The 22665-nt window shown below is 62.8% G+C and overlaps 2 protein-coding genes and 8 non-coding genes across 10 annotated transcripts in view; all 10 read right to left on the bottom strand.

The window, feature by feature from the left end:
• Positions 1 to 3684: 3684 nt before the first annotated feature.
• IL34 (interleukin 34) lies at positions 3685 to 15391 on the bottom strand. The gene is made up of 7 exons (XM_067302919.1): positions 15303 to 15391; positions 13453 to 13843; positions 13147 to 13250; positions 12455 to 12532; positions 11970 to 12143; positions 4505 to 4643; positions 3685 to 4378 (listed from the first exon to the last, which is right to left on the bottom strand). Exons 2-7 carry the CDS (start codon positions 13478 to 13480, stop codon positions 4359 to 4361), a joined length of 543 nt encoding a protein of 180 aa, XP_067159020.1. The 5' UTR covers positions 13481 to 13843; positions 15303 to 15391; the 3' UTR covers positions 3685 to 4358.
• Positions 5261 to 5331, bottom strand: TRNAG-GCC (transfer RNA glycine (anticodon GCC)). Its single transcript has one exon. It is a non-coding gene; the product is annotated as a tRNA-Gly (tRNA).
• On the bottom strand, positions 6083 to 6153 carry TRNAG-GCC (transfer RNA glycine (anticodon GCC)). Its single transcript has one exon. It is a non-coding gene; the product is annotated as a tRNA-Gly (tRNA).
• TRNAG-GCC (transfer RNA glycine (anticodon GCC)) lies at positions 6933 to 7003 on the bottom strand. The gene has a single exon. It is a non-coding gene; the product is annotated as a tRNA-Gly (tRNA).
• On the bottom strand, positions 7763 to 7833 carry TRNAG-GCC (transfer RNA glycine (anticodon GCC)). Its single transcript has one exon. It is a non-coding gene; the product is annotated as a tRNA-Gly (tRNA).
• Positions 8600 to 8670, bottom strand: TRNAG-GCC (transfer RNA glycine (anticodon GCC)). The gene has a single exon. It is a non-coding gene; the product is annotated as a tRNA-Gly (tRNA).
• Positions 9443 to 9513, bottom strand: TRNAG-GCC (transfer RNA glycine (anticodon GCC)). Its single transcript has one exon. It is a non-coding gene; the product is annotated as a tRNA-Gly (tRNA).
• TRNAG-GCC (transfer RNA glycine (anticodon GCC)) lies at positions 10275 to 10345 on the bottom strand. Its single transcript has one exon. It is a non-coding gene; the product is annotated as a tRNA-Gly (tRNA).
• TRNAG-GCC (transfer RNA glycine (anticodon GCC)) lies at positions 11105 to 11175 on the bottom strand. Its single transcript has one exon. It is a non-coding gene; the product is annotated as a tRNA-Gly (tRNA).
• A 3451-nt stretch (positions 15392 to 18842) lies between the features above and the next one.
• SF3B3 (splicing factor 3b subunit 3) overlaps positions 18843 to 22665 on the bottom strand; it is a 31258-nt gene continuing 27435 nt past the window's right edge. The window contains exons 23-26 of the mRNA XM_067302698.1: positions 22255 to 22353; positions 21665 to 21808; positions 20792 to 20896; positions 18843 to 19789 (exon numbers count right to left, since the gene is read on the bottom strand). Coding sequence (XP_067158799.1) covers positions 19649 to 19789; positions 20792 to 20896; positions 21665 to 21808; positions 22255 to 22353 — 489 coding nt within the window. The 3' untranslated portion in view covers positions 18843 to 19648. The remainder of the gene's footprint in view (positions 19790 to 20791; positions 20897 to 21664; positions 21809 to 22254; positions 22354 to 22665) is intronic.

Genomic DNA, 22665 nt, shown 5'->3' with positions numbered 1-22665 from the left:
TCTATTCCCTCCTTTTGTTTTTTTTTTTGTTTTTCTTTTTTCCGTGGTAATTATCCTGTTTCCCACCCGGCCCTTGATTTAAATAGTCACTGCTACAAGTAACGAATGCACTGTGAAGATTCCAGTATTAATAAAAGTTGTACTGTAATTAAGAGCCTCGCTGCGCTGCGACAGTAATACAGCGTTAACGCGGCCCGGCCTCGCGGGCACCCTGTCCCCGAGGAGCGCCGCGGCGGGGAGGGCCGCGGTGGGGGGCCAGGTCCGACGCCGGCGGGGGGGACACGTCCCCCGGCAGCCTGGGGACGCTGAGCAGGGTCCAGCCTGGCTTGCAGAGCCCTGGCACGGATTGGGGGGGGTCAGGCAGGTCCCTTTCCAGGCTGGTTGTCCCCATTGGCGTGGGGACGCCAGCGGGCTTTGTGCCGTACCCCCGAAATCGCCCCGGCTTCCCCGCAGTGCTGCCCCCGGCTTTCCCTTGACCTGCTATGCCTTGAACGGGTCCCGGGTCACCTGCTGCAGGATCCGTCCCGGCTGGGCCACGGCACAGTTCGCCGGGGACCAGCCGCTCCTGCTGCAGCTGGGGCCCCGCGCTTGTCCTGCCCGGTGGCCCCTGCTTTTTGGCCGCTTCCACCCCCTCCTCCTCCTCGCAGAGCATTGGGCACACGCGGGAGCTGGTCCTCCTGCGCCCCATCGCCCCCAGCCCCCGCAGTCCTTCCTCGCTCGCCTCTCCCAGTGCTCCCAGTCCCCCCACCCCACCCCGAGCCGGTGCTGCTCCTGCGCAGCCCCCTGTCGGCTCAGCGCCCCTGCTCCCCCTGGGGACCCCGCTGTGGTCTCCTGGTGGGTCTGCCCCCCACCACGGTGACAGTGACGGTGACACCCCCCCCCCCCCCAGGCCACTCTGAACATGCTCAGGAGCAAGGCAGCAGTGTGATCCCGTGGACCCCGGCTGCATGACACCATCCCCCCCCCCCCCCCCTTGGCGTGGGAGAAGGAGAGCGATGGGACACGGGGCCACCTGCAAAAATCCCCGCGGGGACGGCACCTGGGGCCCATCCTGAGCTCCCCCCCCCCCCAAAAAAAAAAAATAAATCCTGTTTTAAGCCGAGCTTTTCCCCTACCAGATGTGCCTGCGCGTCAGCAGAGGGCACCCCGGGCCCGCCGAGCTCGGCGCCGGCTGCAGCTTAGCACCGAGGGCGCTGCCCCGCCGGCACCCACCCCGAAGGGCCCTGGGTGCCCGGGGAGCCGGCAAGCTCAGGCAGGAAAGGGGGGTGCAAAACCCCCCCCTGCTTTAACGGCTCTGAAACCGCAGCTGCGGTCCTAGAGCGGCAAGTAGCCAAGCAGGTATCACCCAACAGCGCTGGCTCGCACTGGTGGAGCCGGTGAGTCGCTTTTTGTCATTAACCGTAACATAAACTTTCTAATAAAACTAAATTATTAGCAGATCCTGATGCTCGCAGCCTTCCTCCTCCAGCTCGAGTGAGGCGCAAAACGGCAGCTCCTCTTCCCGCGCGCGTGGCTTTACCCCGAAGCCGCAAACTCTGCATTTGTGCTTAACACCCGCGGGATTGTAGGAATTCATGACCCGAATTATGCTGCAGGTGAAGATTAACTTTGCAAAGCCTGATTTCCGCCGCTCGGCTCGTGGCCTCCCTGCTGCTTGCCCGGTTTTGCCCCCTCCGCACCCTTCCCTGTGTGCCGCAAAGAGGAATCAGGAACATTTCCCTATGGGAACATCATCCGCTGGAGCTTTCTGTCAACCCAAACCCGCGTGGCCGCCGGTTGTCCCCCCTCACACCATAGCTACCCTTAGGACTGAAGGCCCAAGTAGAGGGGGGGGTTTTTGGCTCATTTCCGGATTCCCTTGAATCGTGCCGGGTGCCGTGTCCACGGATGGGAGCACGCAGGGCATCCTGAACGTGCACACCCTGCTCCCGGCATCCTGGCACTGCCGATCGGCGGGTGCAAGCAGACGTTGCTGTCCCGGCTATTTTCTGCGCCAGGCCAAACCAGCAGCTTCAACTTTTAGCTGCTTTTTTTTTTCTTCGGAGGCAGCGTTCTCACGCTGCCGGAGCGGCTACGTCCAGCACACAGCTAAGTTCGGCTCTAGCCGTAACCCACGCTGGAAAATCACTCGGCTCTGGGGACCGGCGGCCTCCCAAGCAGCCCGGAAACTGCAGCGCTCAGGCACTTTTTTAGAGTAAATCGCCGCTTGCCCCACTGAACCCAGCTCCCCGAAAGCAGAAAGCCTTCCGGTGTCCCGCAAACGGGCAGCAATGCAATTCCCTGCCTCATGGCAAAAAAATAAAAATAAATCTGTGCTTTTGACTCTGATGGGAGTGGAAATTTGACTTTTTGAAACCTTCCCTAGAAAGAGGGGCCGGAAGATGTCGAAACAACTCAAGTGGGCACTTGTGCTCGAGCCGGAGCGTTTTGGCAGGCCGGCGGCGCTCCGGGAAGCCTGGCCTGGGTCCTTTCCCCCACGGCGTGGGGGGCCGTCTGCCCGAGGCACGCGATGAGCCACCCACGTGGGCCGGGGCGAGCAGGGAGCACCCAGGCCGCTGGGGCCGGTCGGGGCGGCCGCTTCGGCTCCCCGGCGCCGCAGGAAACGGCGTTTAAGGCTGCACTGATTTAATGCAAGCTCCTGATCGGGGGGGGGGGGGGGGGGGTGTCGGCCTCCAGCTCCCGGCCTCCCTCCTCAGCCCCCCACCAGCACCGGCTCCCCCGGCAATGATCAGGCAACACTGGGGTCTCCAAAGCGAACAGTTTGCATTTCCGTTTCCCCGCGGCGAGGTCTGGTTTCGGCTCGTCCCGTCTCTCCGCCGCCTGGGGACAGCAGCTGTGGCCGGCTCTGCCTGGCCGCGCGAGCCGGGGGGAGCTGCTCCGTGCAGATGCGTGACGGGGGGGGTTAGGGAGAAAGCGGAGCCATGCGATGGCCGTGCTGGCATCTGGGCTGCCGCTAGGCCAGGCGGCATCGGAGCGCTCCGAGCGGTTAGCGCACCCCCAGGCAGGTGCCGAGGTGCCAGGGTTCGGCCCCAGCGCTGCAGGGCTGTAAACGCGGGGGGGGGGGGGGGGGGGGGGGCCGGCGAGCGGCGCGCTTGGGGCGTCTTTTGCAGCACTGAGCTGGGCTTCCCTGGGAAGGCCCTTGGAAAAGCGAGCACGGATGCAACGAGGACGCTACTCAGCTGAGACCCCTCTTCCAGCTTTATCAAGTGGGGTTTCATAGCGGGGGGGGGGGGGGTACGTGCGCTCCGGAGGGTCTCTATATACACATGACCCAGCACCAGCCACGAACCCAGGGGACGCCTGGTGCCTTTGACACCGCTGTACGAAGGGGAAACAGCCTGGGGCAAGGAATACCCCAATTAAGGTATATAATAGCTGAGATATATATATGTTTGTATGTATATATGTATGTATGTATATATATAAAAGATATATAAAAGCTGATTAATCTAATTAACTAAGCTCAGAGGGGGGAGGCGAGCGGCTGCCGGCCCCCTCTCCCCTGCAGCGCGCCGCTGCGCTCCCGCAGCCAAACACAGCAAACAAAAGCCAGATGTTTTCTTTCTTCGGTTAGACCGGAAGCAAGCCGTCCCCAGACCAGATATATTCCCCCGCCCCCCCCCCCCGAAAAGCCGAGGGAGGAAAACGACTCCCCAAATTAAAAGGCAGCCGAGGCAGCTGGGCTTCTGTCTGCTTGTCTTTTATTTCGGTTAAGGTTTGAGCCTTTAGGTGACCCAGTCGGAAGCTTATCTGCAACAAGGAGAGCTAGAAAATTATTCTTTTTTTTTAATGAAAGCTGAGGAAAAATACAAAACGACAGGAAACTGGTGATAAAAATCACACCCGCTGCAGCCGGGACGAGGCAGCATCTCCCAACACGGCCGGGGGCCGCCTTCCCCGGGGGGGGGAGGCTGCATCTGGGTGCCCCCGCTCCAGCCTGCACCCGTGCAGAAGGGCAGCGAGGCGCCAGGGTCCCGCACCTTCCCGAGGGCGCCGCTGCGCCCCCTCCGCACCTGCCTTCGCGGGCAGGATGAGGCCGCCGAGCTGCAGCAAGTCCCTCGTGCCCAGGGTGCCCAGCGCCCTGCGGGGAGCGGGGTGCCAAGGCGCCCTCCCCGCCGCGGGGCAGCCGCGGAGAGGAGCACCCCAAGGCTGCCCTTCGGGTGGCCGCGGCCCCGCGGCGCGGGAGAGGAGCGGCGGCTTCCTCGGGGCCGGGGAAAGCAAGAGGCGTCGAGCCGGTCGCGCGGCGCCGGCGGGAGACGTTTTCCTTCGCGGCTCCCCTCCGTCCTTCGCCGTGGCCCCCCCCTCGCCCTCCTCGCCGGAGGCTGAGCGGGGTCCCCGGGGAGGCCCCCTCCGCGGCGTTAGGTGGAGTCCCAGCCACCTGGGCAGAGCGGAGTGCCCGTCACCACCCCGGCGCCCCCCCATGCCCTCCCCGAGCAGGGCCTGCCCCCCCGAGGCGCCTGCTGCCCCCGGACGGCGCGTCCCCGGCCCCCCCGGGCCCACTCACAGCGCCTGCCGTACAGCATCCTCATGACCTTGAGGCAGTTGTCCAGCAGCGCCTTGGGGCGCACGGCCTTCCTCCGGCTCTCGGCGCTGGCGCTGTGCACCTGCTTCACCAGGTCGGCCACCACCACGTCCACGTCCGTCTGCGGGGACACGGCACGGCCGCCGTCAGGCAGCAGCTCTGCAGCCGGCGGCCCCAGGCCCCCCGCCGCCGGGTCCGAGGGCACCCGCCACCGTGCCGTGGCTCTGGTGGCACCCGTGCAGGCACCGTGGGCACGGCACACGTGGGTCACCATGGTGCCTGCCCGTGTCTGGATAGGACAGGGTCCCCAGCTCCCTCCCATTGGCATCATGCCCCCCCCCATCAGTAATGTCCCTTGCCACCGAGCCAGTGCCACTCGGTGCCACCAAACCAGGGATGCTCCCTGCCACCCACCCCCGCCACAGCCCACTGGGAGCCCCGTTGGCCAACTGAGGGATAGCTCTGGCTCTGCCTGGCTGTCGATGTCACCCTGGGAGCCCTGGGTGCCCGCAGAGGAGCTGCAGGGCTGGGCAGGAGGGAAGGAGCGATGCCAGGATGCTCTGGGGCAGATTCTGCTCTGGAGCAGGGGGAACATCCTTAGGGTTGACTCCGGTCACCGCTGCAGCCCCCAAATGCACAGAGGTGGCTCAGGAAGGCCTTCAGGGCTCCTGTCCGTGTACAGGAGCCTGCAGCGATCCCTGAGCCACTCCAGAGAAAAGGTGGCAAAAACTCCAGCTCTGCATTGGCCGGGAATCGAACCCGGGCCTCCCGCGTGGCAGGCGAGAATTCTACCACTGAACCACCAATGCCAGATGTGGGGCCTCCTGCACAGCTGCCCCACGGCCACACACCCCAGCAGCCCTGGTGCTGAGCACAGCACCCACGGGGCCGCCCTCCCTCCCTCCTGCCCACGCAGCCCTGCCAGCACCTTACTGCTGCCCAGCCACAGCTCCAGGGGAACCTGCGCACCCCGGGCTCAGCCACTCCAGCACCTCCAGGACGCCGCACAGCAACTCCTGCCCTGCCCTGCCCTGCCCTGCCCTGCCAGCCAGGCTTGGCCTCTCCTCCTGCACACTGGGGTGTTTTGCAGCAGAAGAACCCAGGGAGGAAAAGGCCTGAATCAGAACTGCAGTTTCTGTGACAAAGTCGACCTCTGGGTGCAAAATGGCCCTGTGGCACTGGGATGGGGGGCCCGAGGGCAGTGGGGATGGTCACCACTCTCTGGAACCCCCCAGGGAGAAGGACCCAAACAAACAGCTCTGATTTCAGCAACTCAAGCCATGAGAGAGCCTGTTTCTGCTTCCTGAGACAGCACCACGATTAATGGGGTTGTCATTAGGCTCCAGAGCTAACACTGTGTCAAGAGGCCTGGGCTAAGTTCAGGCTCCTCTGCCCCAAGGCAAACACCTTTGGATTCACACTGGAGGCCACACAGTGACAAGCCACTGCTCCCAGGACCAAAACACGCTGCTGCCTCTGCGATGCAGCACCCCCCCCCTGCCCCCAGCATCAGCCAGTGGCAGCCAGCCAGGCAGAGGGGCAAGGGCGGAAAAGCAGCTCTGCATTGGCCGGGAATCGAACCCGGGCCTCCCGCGTGGCAGGCGAGAATTCTACCACTGAACCACCAATGCCAGATGTGGGGCCTCCTGCACAGCTGCCCCACGGCCACACACCCCAGCAGCCCTGGTGCTGAGCGCAGCACCCACGGGGCCGCCCTCCCTCCCTCCCTCCCTCCCGCCCGGACACACAGCCCTGCCGGCACTTTGCTGCTGCTCAGCCGCAGATCCAGGGGAACCTGTGCACCCCGGGCTCAGCCACTCCAGTGCCTCCGGAATGCCGCGTGGCAACTCCTGCCCTGCCCTCCCACACCAGCCCCTGCAGCCAGGCTTGGCCTCTCCTTCTGTGCACTACAGACTTTTGCAAGAGAAGAACCCAGGAGAGGAAAAGGCCTGACCCAGAACTGCACCTTCTGTACCAAAGTCGACCTCTGGGTGCAGAATGGCTCTGTGGCACTGGAATGGGGGGTCTGAGGACAGTGGGGACGGTCACTGCTCTCTGGAACCCCCCAGGGAGAAGGACCCAAACAGACAGCTCTGATTTCAGCAACTCAGGCCATGAGAGAGCCTGTTTCTGTTTCCTGAGACAGCACCACGATTAACGGGGTTGTCATTAGGCTCCAGAGCTAACACTGTGTCAAGAGGCCTGGGCTAAGTTCAGGCTCCTCTGCCCCAAGGCAAACACCAACCCCATTGACACCTTGGGTTCACACTGGAGGCCAGACAGTGACAAGCCACTGCTCCCAGGACCAAAACACGCTGCTGCCTCTGCAATGCAGCACCCCCCCCCCTTGCCCCCAGCATCAGCCAGTGGCAGCCAGCCAGGCAGAGGGGCAAGGGCGGAAAAGCAGCTCTGCATTGGCCGGGAATCGAACCCGGGCCTCCCGCGTGGCAGGCGAGAATTCTACCACTGAACCACCAATGCCAGATGTGGGGCCTCCTGCACAGCTGCCCCACGGCCACACACCCCAGCAGCCCTGGTGCTGAGCGCAGCACCCACGGGGCCGCCCTCCCTCCCTCCTGCCCACGCAGCCCTGCTGGCACTTTGCTGCTGCTCAGCCGCAGATCCAGGGGAACCTGCGCACCCCGGGCTCAGCCACTCCAGCACCTCCAGGATGCCACGCAGCAACTCCTGCCCTGCCCTGCCCTGCCCTGCCCTGCCAGCCACTGCAGGCAGGCTTGGCCTCTCCTCCTGCACACCGGGGTGTTTTGCAGCAGAAGAACCCAGGGAGGAAAAGGCCTGACCCAGAACTGCAGCTTCTGTGAGAAAGTCGACCTCTGGGTGCAGAATGGCCCTGTGGCATTGGGACAGTGGGGATGGTCACTGCTCTCTGGGAGACCCCAGGGAGAAGGACCCAAACAGACAGCTCTGATTTCAGCAATTCAAGCCATGAGAGAGACTGTTACTGCTTCCTGAGACAGCACCACGATTAACGGGGTTGTCATTAGGCTCCAGAGCCAACACTGCCAAGGGGCCTGGGCTAAGTTCGCACTCCTCTACCCCAAGGCAAACACCAACCCCATCGACACTTTGGGTTCACACTGGAGGCCAAACAGTGACAAGCCACTGCTCCCAGGACCAAAACACGCTGCTGCCTCTGCAATGCAGCACCCCCCCCCCTTGCCCCCAGCATCAGCCAGTGGCAGCCAGCCAGGCAGAGGGGCAAGGGCGGAAAAGCAGCTCTGCATTGGCCGGGAATCGAACCCGGGCCTCCCGCGTGGCAGGCGAGAATTCTACCACTGAACCACCAATGCCAGATGTGGGGCCTCCTGCACAGCTGCCCCACGGCCACACACCCCAGCAGCCCTGGTGCTGAGCACAGCACCCACGGGGCCGCCCTCCCTCCCTCCTGCCCACGCAGCCCTGCCAGCACCTTACTGCTGCCCAGCCACAGCTCCAGGGGAACCTGCGCACCCCGGGCTCAGCCACTCCAGCACCTCCAGGACGCCGCACAGCAACTCCTGCCCTGCCCTGCCCTGCCCTGCCCTGCCAGCCAGGCTTGGCCTCTCCTCCTGCACACTGGGGTGTTTTGCAGCAGAAGAACCCAGGGAGGAAAAGGCCTGAATCAGAACTGCACCTTCTGTACCAAAGTCGACCTCTGGGTGCAGAATGGCTCTGTGGCACTGGAATGGGGGGTCTGAGGACAGTGGGGACGGTCACTGCTCTCTGGAACCCCCCAGGGAGAAGGACCCAAACAGACAGCTCTGATTTCAGCAACTCAAGCCATGAGAGAGACTGTTTCTGCTTCCTGAGACAGCACCATGATTAACGAGGTTGTCATTAGGCTCCAGAGCTAACACTGTGTCAAGGGGCCTGGGCTAAGTTCGCACTTCTCTACCCCAAGGCAAACACCAACCCCATTGACACCTTGGGTTCACACTGGAGGCCAAACAGTGACAAGCCACTGCTCCCAGGACCAAAACACGCTGCTGCCTCTGCGATGCAGCACCCCCCCCCCTGCCCCCAGCATCAGCCAGTGGCAGCCAGCCAGGCAGAGGGGCAAGGGCGGAAAAGCAGCTCTGCATTGGCCGGGAATCGAACCCGGGCCTCCCGCGTGGCAGGCGAGAATTCTACCACTGAACCACCAATGCCAGATGTGAGGCCTCCCGCACAGCTGCCCCACGGCCACACACCCCAGCAGCCCTGGTGCTGAGCGCAGCACCCACGGGGCCGCCCTCCCTCCCTCCCGCCCGGACACACAGCCCTGCCGGCACTTTGCTGCTGCTCAGCCGCAGATCCAGGGGAACCTGTGCACCCCGGGCTCAGCCACTCCAGTGCCTCCGGAATGCCGCGTGGCAACTCCTGCCCTGCCCTCCCACACCAGCCCCTGCAGCCAGGCTTGGCCTCTCCTTCTGTGCACTACAGACTTTTGCAAGAGAAGAACCCAGGAGAGGAAAAGGCCTGACCCAGAACTGCACCTTCTGTACCAAAGTCGACCTCTGGGTGCAGAATGGCTCTGTGGCACTGGAATGGGGGGTCTGAGGACAGTGGGGACGGTCACTGTTCTCTGGAACCCCCCAGGGAGAAGGACCCAAACAGACAGCTCTGATTTCAGCAACTCAGGCCATGAGAGAGACTGTTTCTGTTTCCTGAGACAGCACCACGATTAACGGGGTTGTCATTAGGCTCCAGAGCTAACACTGTGTCAAGAGGCCTGGGCTAAGTTCAGGCTCCTCTGCCCCAAGGCAAACACCAACCCCATTGACACCTTGGGTTCACACTGGAGGCCAGACAGTGACAAGCCACTGCTCCCAGGACCAAAACACGCTGCTGCCTCTGCAATGCAGCACCCCCCCCCCCTTGCCCCCAGCATCAGCCAGTGGCAGCCAGCCAGGCAGAGGGGCAAGGGCGGAAAAGCAGCTCTGCATTGGCCGGGAATCGAACCCGGGCCTCCCGCGTGGCAGGCGAGAATTCTACCACTGAACCACCAATGCCAGATGTGGAGCCTCCCGCACAGCTGCCCCACGGCCACACACCCCAGCAGCCCTGGTGCTGAGCGCAGCACCCACGGGGCCGCCCTCCCTCCCTCCTGCCCACGCAGCCCTGCTGGCACCTTACTGCTGCCCAGCCACAGCTCCAGGGGAACCTGCGCACCCCGGGCTCAGCCACTCCAGCACCTCCAGGATGCCACGCGGCAACTGCTGCCCTGCCCTGCCCTGCCCTGCCCTGCCAGCCACTGCAGGCAGGCTTGGCCTCTCCTGCTGCACACCGGGGTGTTTTGCAGCAGAAGAACCCAGGGAGGAAAAGGCCTGACCCAGAACTGCAGCTTCTGTGAGAAAGTCGACCTCTGGGTGCAGAATGGCCCTGTGGCATTGGGACAGTGGGGATGGTCACTGCTCTCTGGGAGACCCCAGGGAGAAGGACCCAAACAGACAGCTCTGATTTCAGCAACTCAAGCCATGAGAGAGCCTGTTTCTGTTTCCTGAGACAGCACCACGATTAACGGGGTTGTCATTAGGCTCCAGAGCTAACACTGTGTCAAGAGGCCTGGGCTAAGTTCAGGCTCCTCTGCCCCAAGGCAAACACCAACCCCATTGACACCTTGGGTTCACACTGGAGGCCAGACAGTGACAAGCCACTGCTCCCAGGACCAAAACACGCTGCTGCCTCTGCAATGCAGCACCCCCCCCCCTTGCCCCCAGCATCAGCCAGTGGCAGCCAGCCAGGCAGAGGGGCAAGGGCGGAAAAGCAGCTCTGCATTGGCCGGGAATCGAACCCGGGCCTCCCGCGTGGCAGGCGAGAATTCTACCACTGAACCACCAATGCCAGATGTGGGGCCTCCTGCACAGCTGCCCCACGGCCACACACCCCAGCAGCCCTGGTGCTGAGCGCAGCACCCACGGGGCCGCCCTCCCTCCCTCCTGCCCACGCAGCCCTGCTGGCACTTTGCTGCTGCTCAGCCGCAGATCCAGGGGAACCTGCGCACCCCGGGCTCAGCCACTCCAGCACCTCCAGGATGCCACGCGGCAACTGCTGCCCTGCCCTGCCCTGCCCTGCCCTGCCAGCCACTGCAGGCAGGCTTGGCCTCTCCTGCTGCACACCGGGGTGTTTTGCAGCAGAAGAACCCAGGGAGGAAAAGGCCTGACCCAGAACTGCAGCTTCTGTGAGAAAGTCGACCTCTGGGTGCAGAATGGCCCTGTGGCATTGGGACAGTGGGGATGGTCACTGCTCTCTGGGAGACCCCAGGGAGAAGGACCCAAACAGACAGCTCTGATTTCAGCAATTCAAGCCATGAGAGAGACTGTTACTGCTTCCTGAGACAGCACCACGATTAACGGGGTTGTCATTAGGCTCCAGAGCCAACACTGCCAAGGGGCCTGGGCTAAGTTCGCACTCCTCTACCCCAAGGCAAACACCAACCCCATCGACACTTTGGGTTCACACTGGAGGCCAAACAGTGACAAGCCACTGCTCCCAGGACCAAAACACGCTGCTGCCTCTGCAATGCAGCACCCCCCCCCCTTGCCCCCAGCATCAGCCAGTGGCAGCCAGCCAGGCAGAGGGGCAAGGGCGGAAAAGCAGCTCTGCATTGGCCGGGAATCGAACCCGGGCCTCCCGCGTGGCAGGCGAGAATTCTACCACTGAACCACCAATGCCAGATGTGGGGCCTCCTGCACAGCTGCCCCACGGCCCCAACAGACGGGCACCCTAGGTGTCAGGTGCTGCCCCGAGCAGGGTGTGGGACCCCCCTACCCTCAGCCAAGCACAGCACCGCCGCCACCCCCAATACGCGTGCAGGGACCATGTATGCGTGCGTGGCACACACGTGCCTGTGCTGTGCTGTGTGTGTCCTGTGCATGTGCAGGCAGCGTGTGTCTGAGCATGTCCTGCACTTTGGTGAGCGCAGGTCCTGTGGGTGTGCGTCCTGAGCTCGGGGGGGGGGGGGAGGGGGTCTGCATGCCATGTGCGTGGGCGCATGTACACCGCCTGTGTGTCCATATTCCCCACACGGGCCTGTGCTGCGTGTGCCGTATGTGCCTGGGTGCCGTGTGCAGGCCCCATGCGTGTGCATGTGTGTGTCCATGTACCACCTATGCGCCTGTGCACGCAGGGATGTGCCTGTGCACCACACACGTGCCTGCATGACATGTGCCGTGCGTGGATGTGCTGTGACCATGCAGGCGCCCGTATCGTATGGACTGTGCGTATAGGTACCGCGGGTCCGTGCAATGCACACGGGCCAGTGTTGCAAGTACCAAGCGTGTGCGTGCACATGGGCCAAGCACATCTGTGCGTGAGCAAATATTGCATGTGTTCATGTACCACACGTGTATCGGTGCAGGTACCGTGTGTCTGCACGCTGCGCGTGCATGCAGCACCCATGCCCCCCTTGGCCACGCGAGTGTGCGCCCGGGCAGGGGTGCGGGGCTCGGGCCGGGGGCCTCCTCACCTGTCGGTACTTGCTGTACTCCCTGCCCAGGGCGTCGAAGAGCTGGCACAGCTCCTGGGTGTACTTCCAGGACGGGTGCTTCTCCGGCAGCACCTCGCGGATCCTCAGCAGCGCCTGGGAGCTGACGTGGAACCAGAGGTAGCGCAGCGCTGCCTCCGACACTGTCCCGTTGCGCTGCGGGCGAGAGGATGCCCCGGGTCAGAGCCGAGATGGGCGCGCGAGCGGGGCAGCCCCCGCAGGACACCCGCAGCCCCTCAGCACCCTCCCCGGAGTGTCCCCCGCTCTGGGGACACGCTGGGGCCATCCTGCTGCCCAGCCCCCTGCGAGGGTTGAGCCTGGTGAGGCCACCAAAGAGCCCAGACTAGCGGCTGGCTCCGCCGCCCAGGGCTGGCACGCGGCGGGGGGGTCGTCCCCGGCCTCAGCGCCCCAGGACCCAGCACTGCTGTGCCAGCCCTGCGGCCACGAGCTCCACGCTGGCATCTTACCAGGCGGGTGATGTTGGACGGCCTCAGCACCTCTTCGTACTGGACCTGCACGGTGTAGTCGATGGGGAAATAGTGTTTCTGGAAAGGCGAGAGAGAGCGCAGAGGCTGGCAGCAAAGAGCAAAGGTCTCCAGCCCGTCCTCCGGGATGTGCCAGCGGGGACAGGGACATCCCACCCACCCTCATTTGAAAAGGGGAAACGGTGGCAAAGCCCTCGGACTTGTTTAAACACCACAACACCCATCGCAGCTTTGTGTCCCTCATCGCATCGACATTGGGGAAGGGGCCTCAGAGACGGAGCCCTCTGGCTTGGCCACCGCTCCAAGATGAGAAGCACCGGCACCGGGTGCAATCCGGCACGCCTCGACGCTAGCGGGGCAGAAACACCCCCCGGTGCCCAGCAGCCCCGAGCCCCAGGCTCTTGCAGGAGCCGAGGGCTCTGCCCTAGCGTTCCCCATCCGGGAGCAATCCTGGCTCTGCATTGCAAAAATCGGGGCTGGCTCGGGTCTGCTCTTTAGGGCCACCGCAGAGATGACTGCGGGTTTGGGAACGGAGCTGAGCCCCTCCGGGCTGCAGCACCGGCGGGTCTAGGGGTCTGCCGCGCTTGGGCACACGGGGCCGAGCAGCGGGCGGCTGCGGGCAGCGGGAGCCGGGCCGGCAGGGGAACGGCTCGCTGGTGCGGGGAAGGGGTTACCAGGTACTGCAGGCGCATCTCGTACTGCAGCTTGTCCTGGAGAAGCCGGGTGATCTCGCACTCACCCAGCGCCGCGGCCTCCAGCCCCATCACAGCCAGGACACCTGGGCAGCCGGGAAGGAGCAGCGTCAGCCCCGCGCCGGCCCCTGCCCAGCCTCCAGCATCGGACCGGGAGCAGGGACAAGCCCGGCGCGGAGGCGGAGGCGCTGGGTGCCCCGGCGGGGCGTGCAGCGGGGACCCGGCTAGGTGCAGCGCCGTCGCCCCCCGGCCCGGGCGCGCAGGACCCCCGCGCCGCGCCGTACTCACACAGGACGGCGGCGTAGCCCTGTTGCATGGTGAGAGCTGGGTCGCGGCGGTCAGCGGAGCCGCCGGCTGGACCTACATGGCCAAAGCGCCGCGGGGCGACGGGCCTCCCCGGTGCCAGGAACCTCCTCGGCGGCGCTGGGTGGTGGGGGACACGCGCGGGGCCGGGGCGCCGGGCTGGTGCGCTGGAGCCACGGGCAGCCGTCCCCGTCCATGGGTGGAGGGGCTAATTCCCCTCCGCGGGTGCGCCGGCCTCCATCTGCTCTCCGGCGGGACGCGGGGAGGCGGCAGGTCCTCGGTCCATCACAGGGTGTCCGCAGGGGAGGGACCGACCCGCTGCGCGGGCTGGAGGCGCGGGATCCCCCGGCGAGCTCTCCGCACCGCCAGCTGCGATCTGGGACGGCAAAGACCCGGCTGCGCGCCCAGGGCTGCCGGTGCCGGCCGAGGGGCCAGGCGGAGCCCGTCACCGAGCCTCGGGCGCCGCGCCGGGAGCCAGGCGCCGGCCCGGGCGCCGCATGTCGCGCGAGGGACAGAAGCGGGCGCCGGGGCACAAAGTCTTGCGGGGCGGCTGGCGGGTGCTGCGCGGCCAGGGAGGGCTGTGCGCGCACCGCGGCGCTCGCAGGTATCTAGGCTCGCAGGGGAGGACTTCCCTCGCCAGCCCACTGGGAGAGGAAGGGAATTTCCAGGGCCGGCTCCGGGCTCGGCCCATACCCATGAGCCCTGCGGAGCCGCGTGCGGGGCAGAGCCGGGGACTTTGCCCCGGCAGATGGGCACGGGCCGGGCTCGGCGTGCGCGCACGGCAAAGCCCGGCGCGGGGAGGCCGGGAGCAAGGCGGCGTGCGGCGCGGCAGGCAGGGGCAGCCCCCGCCGGCGCTCGGCCGCGGCGGGAGGAGGAGCAGAGCCCGCGGCTCCGCTCGCTGCCGCGCGCCGCACAGCGCGGGACCGGCTGCAGCCGGCGGCCGCGCCGCCACCACTGTGCAGATGCAGCAGCGGCGGGCGCCCGGCCTGCGACGAGCGCGGTGGCCTCGGCGGGAGCCCGCTGGCACGCTGCGCTCGGAGGAGCGCCGCCGCCGCCGGGGACGGGGCTGCTCGAGGTGGCCCTGCGCCGTGGCTCCGTGCAAAGGGGGCTGTGACATGTCCCTGCACTGTGTCCCCATGCAATGGGGGACATGCCGTGTCCCCTGCACCATGTGGCCCATGCAAAGGGGGACATGCTGTGTCCCTGCACCGTGGAGCCCATGTGAAGGGGGCTGTGCTGAGGCCCTGCACTGTGCCCCCATGCGAAGGGGCCGTGACATGTCCCTGCACTGTGTCCCCTGGCAAAGGAGGCTGTGACCTGTCTCTGCACCGTGTCCCCGTGTGAAGGGGTCATGCTGTGGCCCCGCATCACATGGCCCATGGGAAGGGGGCCGGGCTATATCCCTGTGCTTGTCCCCACGGGAAGGGGACCAGCCATAACCCCATGCTGTGTCCCCATGGGAAGGGGGCTGGGCCCTGTCCCCGCACCAAGGCGCCCCAAGAAGGTGGCCGTGCCATGTCCCCACGCCGTGTCCCCGCACAGAGGGGGCGGCGCCGTGCCATGCCCCCGAGCCGTGTCCCCGCGCGAAGGGGCCGCGGCGTCCCCGCGCTGGGTCCCCAGGCGAAGGAGGCTGTGCCATGCCACCACGGCGTGTCCCCGCGCCGCCCGGCAGGGCCGTGGCGCGGCGGCGGCGGCGGCGGCGGCGGGCAGCGCCCCCGGCAGCGCCCGCCCCTCCCCCGGCCGCGGCGGCCCCCGCGCGCCCCGCCCCGCCCCGCCCGCGCCCCACGCGCGACGCGGCGCGGCGCGACTCGGCCCGGCCCGGCGCGCGGACTCACCTGGCGCAGCGCACGCGCGGGGCCCCGGGCGCGCGGGACGCGTCTCCCCGCGGGCGGCGGCGGCGGCGGCGGCGGCGGGGCCGCGCTTCCCGGGGGGCGGGCGGGAGGCCGGGCCGGCGCGGGGAGGCGGGAGGGGGCGGCCGCCGAGGCCGCGCTGAGGGCGCCGCCCGCGCGGGAGGCCCGGGGCGGCCGCGGAGCCGCGGGCAGCCGAGCGCCCGGCGTGGTGCAACGCGGCCCCGGTTCCCCGCGGGGCTCCGCCGCCCCGGCTGCGTGCGCCGAGGATGCTCCGGCGGCCGGTCTGGGCGCCCCCCCCGCTCGCCGGGGCGCTCGGCTGCCCCCACCGGCTGCCCCGAGGGGCTCGGCTCTCCCGGCCGGGCGCCCACGAGCTCCCGGGTGCCCAGCCCCCCAGGTCGGCACCCACCTGCTCCCGGGGGGGGGGGGGTAGCCCAGCTCCTCGCTCCCGGCCCAGGGGGGCGACTGAAGCCCGGGCAGGAGCCCCCAAGACCTCTCTCCCCCCCCAGACTTTAAACTCGGTCCCGAAACCCGGCGAGCCCCTTCCTCCGCGGAGGCGAGGGGTCCAGGCGCGCCAACCCTGGGGGCAGAGGCTGCCCCCCCTTGCCCCGTCTCGCCGCTGCCGGATTTCACCACCTCCGGCCCTCGGAAAGCGGGACTTGCCCCGCGGCAGGAGGAGCCGTCCCGGCCCACGCACCCCGCTTACTCACAGCACCCAGCTCGCGGCAGAGCTGGCCTCCGCCAGCACCCGCGGGGGCGTTTCGGAAGAAGCGAGGCCCGGCAAAACGGAAGCAGGCACGGCGCTTCCCAGGCCCGAGCCGCGGCCGTGCCGAGGGATGCGCTACGGGGAGGCCGAGCTCGGGGCCGCGGTGGCGGCTTGTTGCAAAGGGGCAGGGGGGATCCCTGCTTGAACCTGGGCCAACAGGAGGCTCTTTCCCTCCAGCCCCAGCCCGCACCGTTTTCTCCGGATGCTTCAGGGCTGAATCCCTGCCAGGCCTGAGCCACGAGGGGACAGACACCATCCTCCCCGCTCCGAGAAAAGCCCCGGGGAGAGTGTGGTGCCCTCGGTGCTAATGGCTGCTGCAAGGGGTCCGCGAGGGCCGGGGCTCGGAGAGGGGAGCTATCAGAGCACAGGTCCCTGCTCCCAGGGAAAGGCGTGGGAAGGAATGCGCTCCGCATGCGAGGAGAGCGCTCTGGGATTCCCCTGGCACCCGGTCAGGGCCAAGGCAGTCGTTCTGCCAAGCTTTCCCCAAGCCCCGGCCAGCTCCCGGGCACAGCCCTTGCTTCCCAGCTTCGGCTCCCACCTTCCCGAGGGCCGCGGCTGGGGAGAGCAAAGGGGCAGCCGGGAGCCGGGCTTGGTGCAAGGCTCCTAGCTCCCAGCAGGGGAAGGACCGAGTCCAGCTCGTCTCCGTAGCCGCAGGGACTTCACTCGCAGCAAGCGTAGCATCTGCTGCAGGCATTAGAGGAAGCCATTTAATAGCATTCTTTGCCCACGTAGTCATGGGCTTGGCAGCCCCGTAGCGCTGGGAAAAGAAGGGAAAAACACAGAGCTTTACAGTACGGCGCTGGAGGCAGTTTGCCCTGCTTGGCTGCAGTAAGCTGGAAATCACCGCTGGTGCTATCCCAAGTCAAACAGCCTCGGGCAGCACGCAACACCTTCGGCGCACAACAGGAGCCCTGGGAGTTCTTCTCTCGAGGGGCAACGGGAGCAGAGCCGGGGCGGCTGCAGGTGCCCCAGGGCTGGGGAGAGCACTTGCCGTGAGAAACGCCAGCCGGCCTCCACCTCTCCGTGCTGCCGCTGCCCTGGCGCAGCCCCAGTTCTTCTCTGCTGGAAGCCCAAGGGAAAAGGCAAAGGAGGCTCGTCCGGCTCCCAGAGCAGAGCTCATCCTCTGAGCCTTTTGGGGTCCTTCAGTTCATGTCACCCTAGCCAGGGGCCCCAAAACACCATCACCCCCACTGCAGTTTGCCCAGTGAAGGTAGCTCAGGGGCACCTCGTAGGCTGGGCCACCGCCCTCCTCTCACCTAGAGATTCATCCCACCTCACTCTGATGAGCCCTCAACGCCCCAAGCTCACCCCGGCTCCCAGGGGCTCTCCCAGGTCCCTGGCTAGGGCCACGCTGCACCCAGCAATGACTGGAGATGATCAGCAGTGCAGGGACACATCCAGCCTCTGAAACCCTTCCTGACCAAGAGAACAGGCCTAGAACAAGGCAGATGCCTCCCTCCGTACAGCAATCAGCATTTTCCCCCCCGCCATGTCTCTCCTCCTTTCCAGGCTTTGCACTGTACTAAAGGCAGATGTTTACCTAGGCCCAGCCACGGAAGCAAACCTTGCGTTTGGAACCGGTTTGGGAACACCCAGAGCCACCTTGGGTGTGATTTCACCCTTGACTTGAGGTGAGGTGACGTGTCAAATGCTGAATTCTGCTGGGCCCTTGAGGAAATATTCTCTTACCCTGAACGGGAGCCACAGCCTGCTGGAAGATGAGAGTATGGGAAGTGCAGGCCTGGGAGCACTGGGTGCTGCCAGCACCCACGCTCGCTCCCAGGGCATTGCAAGCCACACGCAGGACCACAGCTCAAGGCACTACACCAGCTTCAGCTCCTGTATTTAGTTTCCTGCGTGCAGCCCTCTCCGACAAGGCACTTTAACACAGCACAGAGCTCTTCAAACCCCAGGCAGAAGCGCTGGTAGATTGATGGGAAGGAACCAGAGGCCCAGTGACACATCAGAGCCAAAGCTCTGAGTCAGGCACCTGCCAACGCACTGCTGTAGCAACGAAGCAGAGGGGAAAGCACAGAAAAGGGTCCAAAGGACAGCGTAAGATGGTACGTGTCTACCATTACCCAATACGGCAGACATAAGCCAAATGAGGAACCCAAACCGCAGTTTGATTCAAGGGGGTAACCGGGGGCTTAGACCCATTTCCAACACCAGGGTGGGGAGCAGCGATGGCCTCGGAGGACCCCAGTCCCTTTGCTGAAGCAAGGTAGCAGGCAGCAAGGAGAAACACCTCCCGCCAGCAGCCCTGGCAGGCCAGCTCTCGCTCACAGAGCCACGCGACGCAAGGAGCTCCAAGCCACAGCCGTGTCTCGGAAGGGCAGGAGCAAGAGTAGCTGCAGGAAAGACGCTTCCTTCCATTTTTCTCCAGTCCACTCAATGCTTTTCCCATCTTTTCTCCGTCTCTTCCCCCCTCTGTGCACATCCTATCCCTAGTCTGCATTTCCAGCTATTTTGCTGAAGCAGCAAAACCACCCAGGGCAGAGTGACACTGCCGGAGAGCAGCTCCGGCTGCCGGACATGCTGCCGAGGCTGCAGGCAGCTCCAGGCGGAGCAGGCAGGGAAGGGGGAAGGAGAGGGGCTTTCAAGCTACCACCTGCAGGGCTGCAGCGGGGCTCTGGCATCCACGCAGCATGCAGGGTTGAGGGAGGGAGGATTTCTGTGCTCTTGCTCAACTTCTCCACCCCGCGCCTGCTCCCACCAGGTCAGGAACAGCTGCTGCAAAGGAGATGAGCCCCGGAGTCAGATTAGTTAAAAAACAGGCTTTTATTCTTCATGTGCTGCTCACAGTCACAGCTTGGAGACAGGACTCTGCTCTTGCCAAAGTTATTACGAAACAAATCGAGTCCCAGACTCAGGCCTTGCTCTTCCCCACCCCCAAGAGAGTCAACATTGTACAAAACTCTATTTACAGGGAAAACAGTCAAAAATGGTGAGTCTGAAAATCCCTCGCAATTCAAAAGGAAACATTCAAAGCAAGTGTGACAGTCACACACACTACACACAGCCAGGCTTCCCACAGCCTGCTCTGAGCTACTGGAAGCCCAGATCCTCTCACTACCAACTACTAAAATGAGCCTGACAACCCTGAGTCAGGCTGCGGCTGTTTCCTTTACCAAAAAAGCTGGGAAGCTGCAAAATCCATTTGAACCTACAGAGGCTCGGCTGGATCTGCCCTCCACGTCCCTCTGCAAGGCCACTGGAAGGCCAGCACAAAAGGCCTCAGATTCCCTCGTTCTGAAGGGAGAAGGGAGCCACAGACCTCACCCAGAAAGGGGGCTGAGGGTCAGTCTGCACCCTTCCTCGGGCCCTTCCCAAGAGGGAGCCTGTCTGGCTGAAACTCAGGGTCAGGAGCCTTCACATAAGCAGCAGGATGTGCTAGGAGACCTAATTTCTGATACTGTTTACAGGAATCACGTTACTTTGGAACATAAACCAAGAGGAGCAAACCAATATTTAAAAAGGAAAAAAAGCACACATTCCTCCTTCCAGCTGTGCTTGGAAGAGCATCTGTAGGAACCCAGCAAGAAGCTCTGCTCCCACCAGCTGCCACTTAGAAAGCGTAGCGCGTGCGGATGTCTTCCAGCTTCTTGGACACCTCTGGTGGGGTCCGGTCCAGCTCTTCAGCCACATTCTTCTGTTTGTTAGGCTCCATGGAGTTAAACTGCTCACACAAGTCCCCATCGATCACATTCTGGAGGGGCAAGGCAGGAGAGCATTCAATCTATACAATACAGAGGCACTGAACCCTACCTAAACGGGGAAAAACGGCAACAAACAGCCTGTTCCCAAAAGCTTCTTAATCCCATCCTGGAAACAAGACCACGCTCAGTGACCTCATCTGCTGAACAGCAGCAGTTAGTGTTAAACTAATTACTGGCCAGCCTGATTAACGAAGGAGAAACCCAGAAAGCCTGGGTTCAGCTGAAGAATCACAAGAGAAGGAAAGACAGATCTGACAGGCCAGCAAGCCTCAGCTAGCGCGGGGTCTAAGCACTGTGCTGGAAAGGCTGACGGAGGAGGCCGGAAAAGCTAAGCAAAAGGCAAGCATCTCCAGGCAGATGTCAAAGGCCTCCGAGATCCTGCATGTCGCAGATCAGCCTCAAGGCCACCACGAACAAGAATGCCCTCTGTGTTTGGACAGTCTCAGTTGCCGGAACATTTTCCTGACTGGTACTATATACATAACTCTGCTTGCGGCATTTAACAGTCGACAGCTTCAAACACACCTCCTCAAAATAAGAAATAGCTATTCCTGCCTCTTTCTGATGAGATTATCCTTTTCAATTGTGGTGAAAAACTACACTCCCCGGGAAACATCCAGTCTGACCCAGCCACACAAAAAGCTATGTAATGCCTTTTCTGATGGAAAAAGGAGATGCTCTGGCAAGCAGAGAAGCACTGCAGCAGCACCTCTGGGCTTGGGTCTCAAAACCAACCCTCAGAAGACTCATTATAAGGGTTAAGAAACCAAAACAGACACTGTATTAAGTGCTTGTACTCCGACTCCTCTCCTTAGAGAGTGCTACTCAAACTCTAGCTGCAGTTCCTGCCACAGTCGCTATATCGGCTTTGGTTTACAACACCCCAGTCTTCCCCACTAAACAACCACCCTGACTTGCTTATCAAGGCATCCACATCCTACAGCAAGCCTCTGAACCCCAGTGACCAGCTGATCCCAAACACTCAGACCTACCTTCACGGGGAAGTAGTAGGAGCGGAAACTGAGGTGATCTCGTCCACAGAGAGGAGGGTGCTCAGACCTCAAGTGCATTTCCACATGCTGGAAGAAGTCATGATCCTGAGGGGACAAGAATCAGTAAGAGAACAGTTTGCTACACACTATCACACTGACGCCAAGGCAAGACGCCCATCAGTCAGGCGTTCCTGTGCTGGCTATAACACTGCCATTATCAGGTTCAGCCAGAGCAGCCCCCTGCACGCTGCAGCCAAGCTCTGGTCTCAGAGGTTACTTCCTCACCACTTCCACCCTTTGAGCACTCACAACAGAGCTAAGCAGCCAAAGCAAGAGTCACTACGCCACCTTGGCCAGGCTCAGACTCCCATGAGTTGGAGCACACAGCAGCCATGCAGCATGGAGGTGCAGTTCAAGGAGCGAATGTTTTGGCATACGCTGCTCCAGCAGGGCCGCAGCAAACTGAGCAGTGAATACAGTCTTTGGGACTCGAGAGGCACCAGTGTGTGGTCAATAGAGTTTAGAGGCTATGCATCCCTACACGGAAAGCAGGCCGTAAGACACCCTCCTCATAGACGCTAAGTCACCCAAGAGCTACTCCTCTGGAATATGAACAGATCTAGAACAGCAGTGCAACAAGAAAAGCTTTCAACTCTTAGAGGAACAGATGTAGAAGAAAGGAGTTTACAAGCTCCTTCTCTTCCCCTTTGCATCTGAACCTGTCCCACAGATGCAAGTTTTCCTGCAGCCCTGTTTTTAATGCACTGCAAAGCCCCAGAGATACCCTCAAGAGATACAGCACGTTAATATACTGGCTGGGGAGGAGCGCATAGAAGAGCATAACTCTGCAGTATAATGATGCAGCTTGCTTACCTCATGGGAAGTAAAAGGGACCAGGATTCCTATACCCCCTGATAACGTGGTATAGACAAGAGATTCAGAGCCTCCTGGGATCAGCGTGGTCTTCTGTAAGGAAAGCACCGTCTCTCCCACATGATAATTCATAATCACTTCAGCCTGCAAGCCAACACAGAACAAAGACAAGAATCAGTGTCGTTCTTTAGCTTATATAAAAGCAAAAGACTAAAGGCTTGAGAGAAGAGAGCAGAATAAATTCAACCACCTGCTAGTTCTGCAACTGCTTTCTAAAGAGGAAGTGCCTTCCACCTGTGACCAGATGGCAAAACTCAGCATGCTGCTGAATTACCCTCTGGAGCTGACAAACGGATGCAGGTAATGAGGGAAAGCAGAAGAAAGTGAGCATACTGCTTCAATCAAACATCATGACCATGATTCCAGAGACAGAATATGGCTCCTGCTAACAATAAAGACTGATCACCCACAGCACAGCAGAGTAGGTACAGAACTGCCAGTATGTCTGCTGGACACCACTGCAGAGGACTTCACAGAAAAGCAGCACGTTCCTTTCCCCCAGTAACTGCGTGCTTCCGATGAAACACTACCTTCTGTGATGCTCCATTAAGCAGCCCCCTGTCCCAGAGAGCTTTGTTGCCCGTGGGATCCTCATCTACCTCATCATTCGTGTTGGGGGGCAGCCTCACCTGTGTTGAAAGAGAAGGAAAGAGTTAACAAGCTGCAGAAGCATCACATATTTTTGGAGAATCCTTGTGGTCCTTGAACATACTCATTTAGTGGGCTCTGAAAGAATCACTTTTAAAGGAGTCACTTATAAATCACTTGCAGTAAGATCACGCATTCCCCCTCCAACAAAGCCTTTAGATTTGAAAGACAACCACATTGTCAAGTGCTCAGAAGAGCGAAAAAACCACAGACAGGACTTGATGACAAGCACTGGCCTCTGCCTAACCTGGAATTTGCAGATCAGGCTGGAGATAAGGTCAAAATGTACTGTT

The sequence above is a fragment of the Apteryx mantelli genome, chromosome 10 (assembly GCF_036417845.1).
Source record: "Apteryx mantelli isolate bAptMan1 chromosome 10, bAptMan1.hap1, whole genome shotgun sequence".
NCBI lineage: Eukaryota > Metazoa > Chordata > Aves > Apterygiformes > Apterygidae > Apteryx > Apteryx mantelli.
This window is presented reverse-complemented; position numbering and strand designations above follow the sequence as displayed.

What these genes read in the sequence shown, in the direction of transcription:
- IL34 (XM_067302919.1), bottom strand. Translation starts at nt 13,480, where the DNA reads ATGCAACAGGGCTACGCCGCCGTCCTGT. An exon ending in GGGCTACGCCGCCGTCCTGT is followed by an intron (nt 13,251 to 13,452) that starts GTGAGTACGGCG and finishes CCGGCTGCCCAG; the next exon opens with GTGTCCTGGCTGTGATGGGG. An exon ending in AGTACAGCAAGTACCGACAG is followed by an intron (nt 4,644 to 11,969) that starts GTGAGGAGGCCC and finishes GTGTCCCCGCAG; the next exon opens with ACGGACGTGGACGTGGTGGT.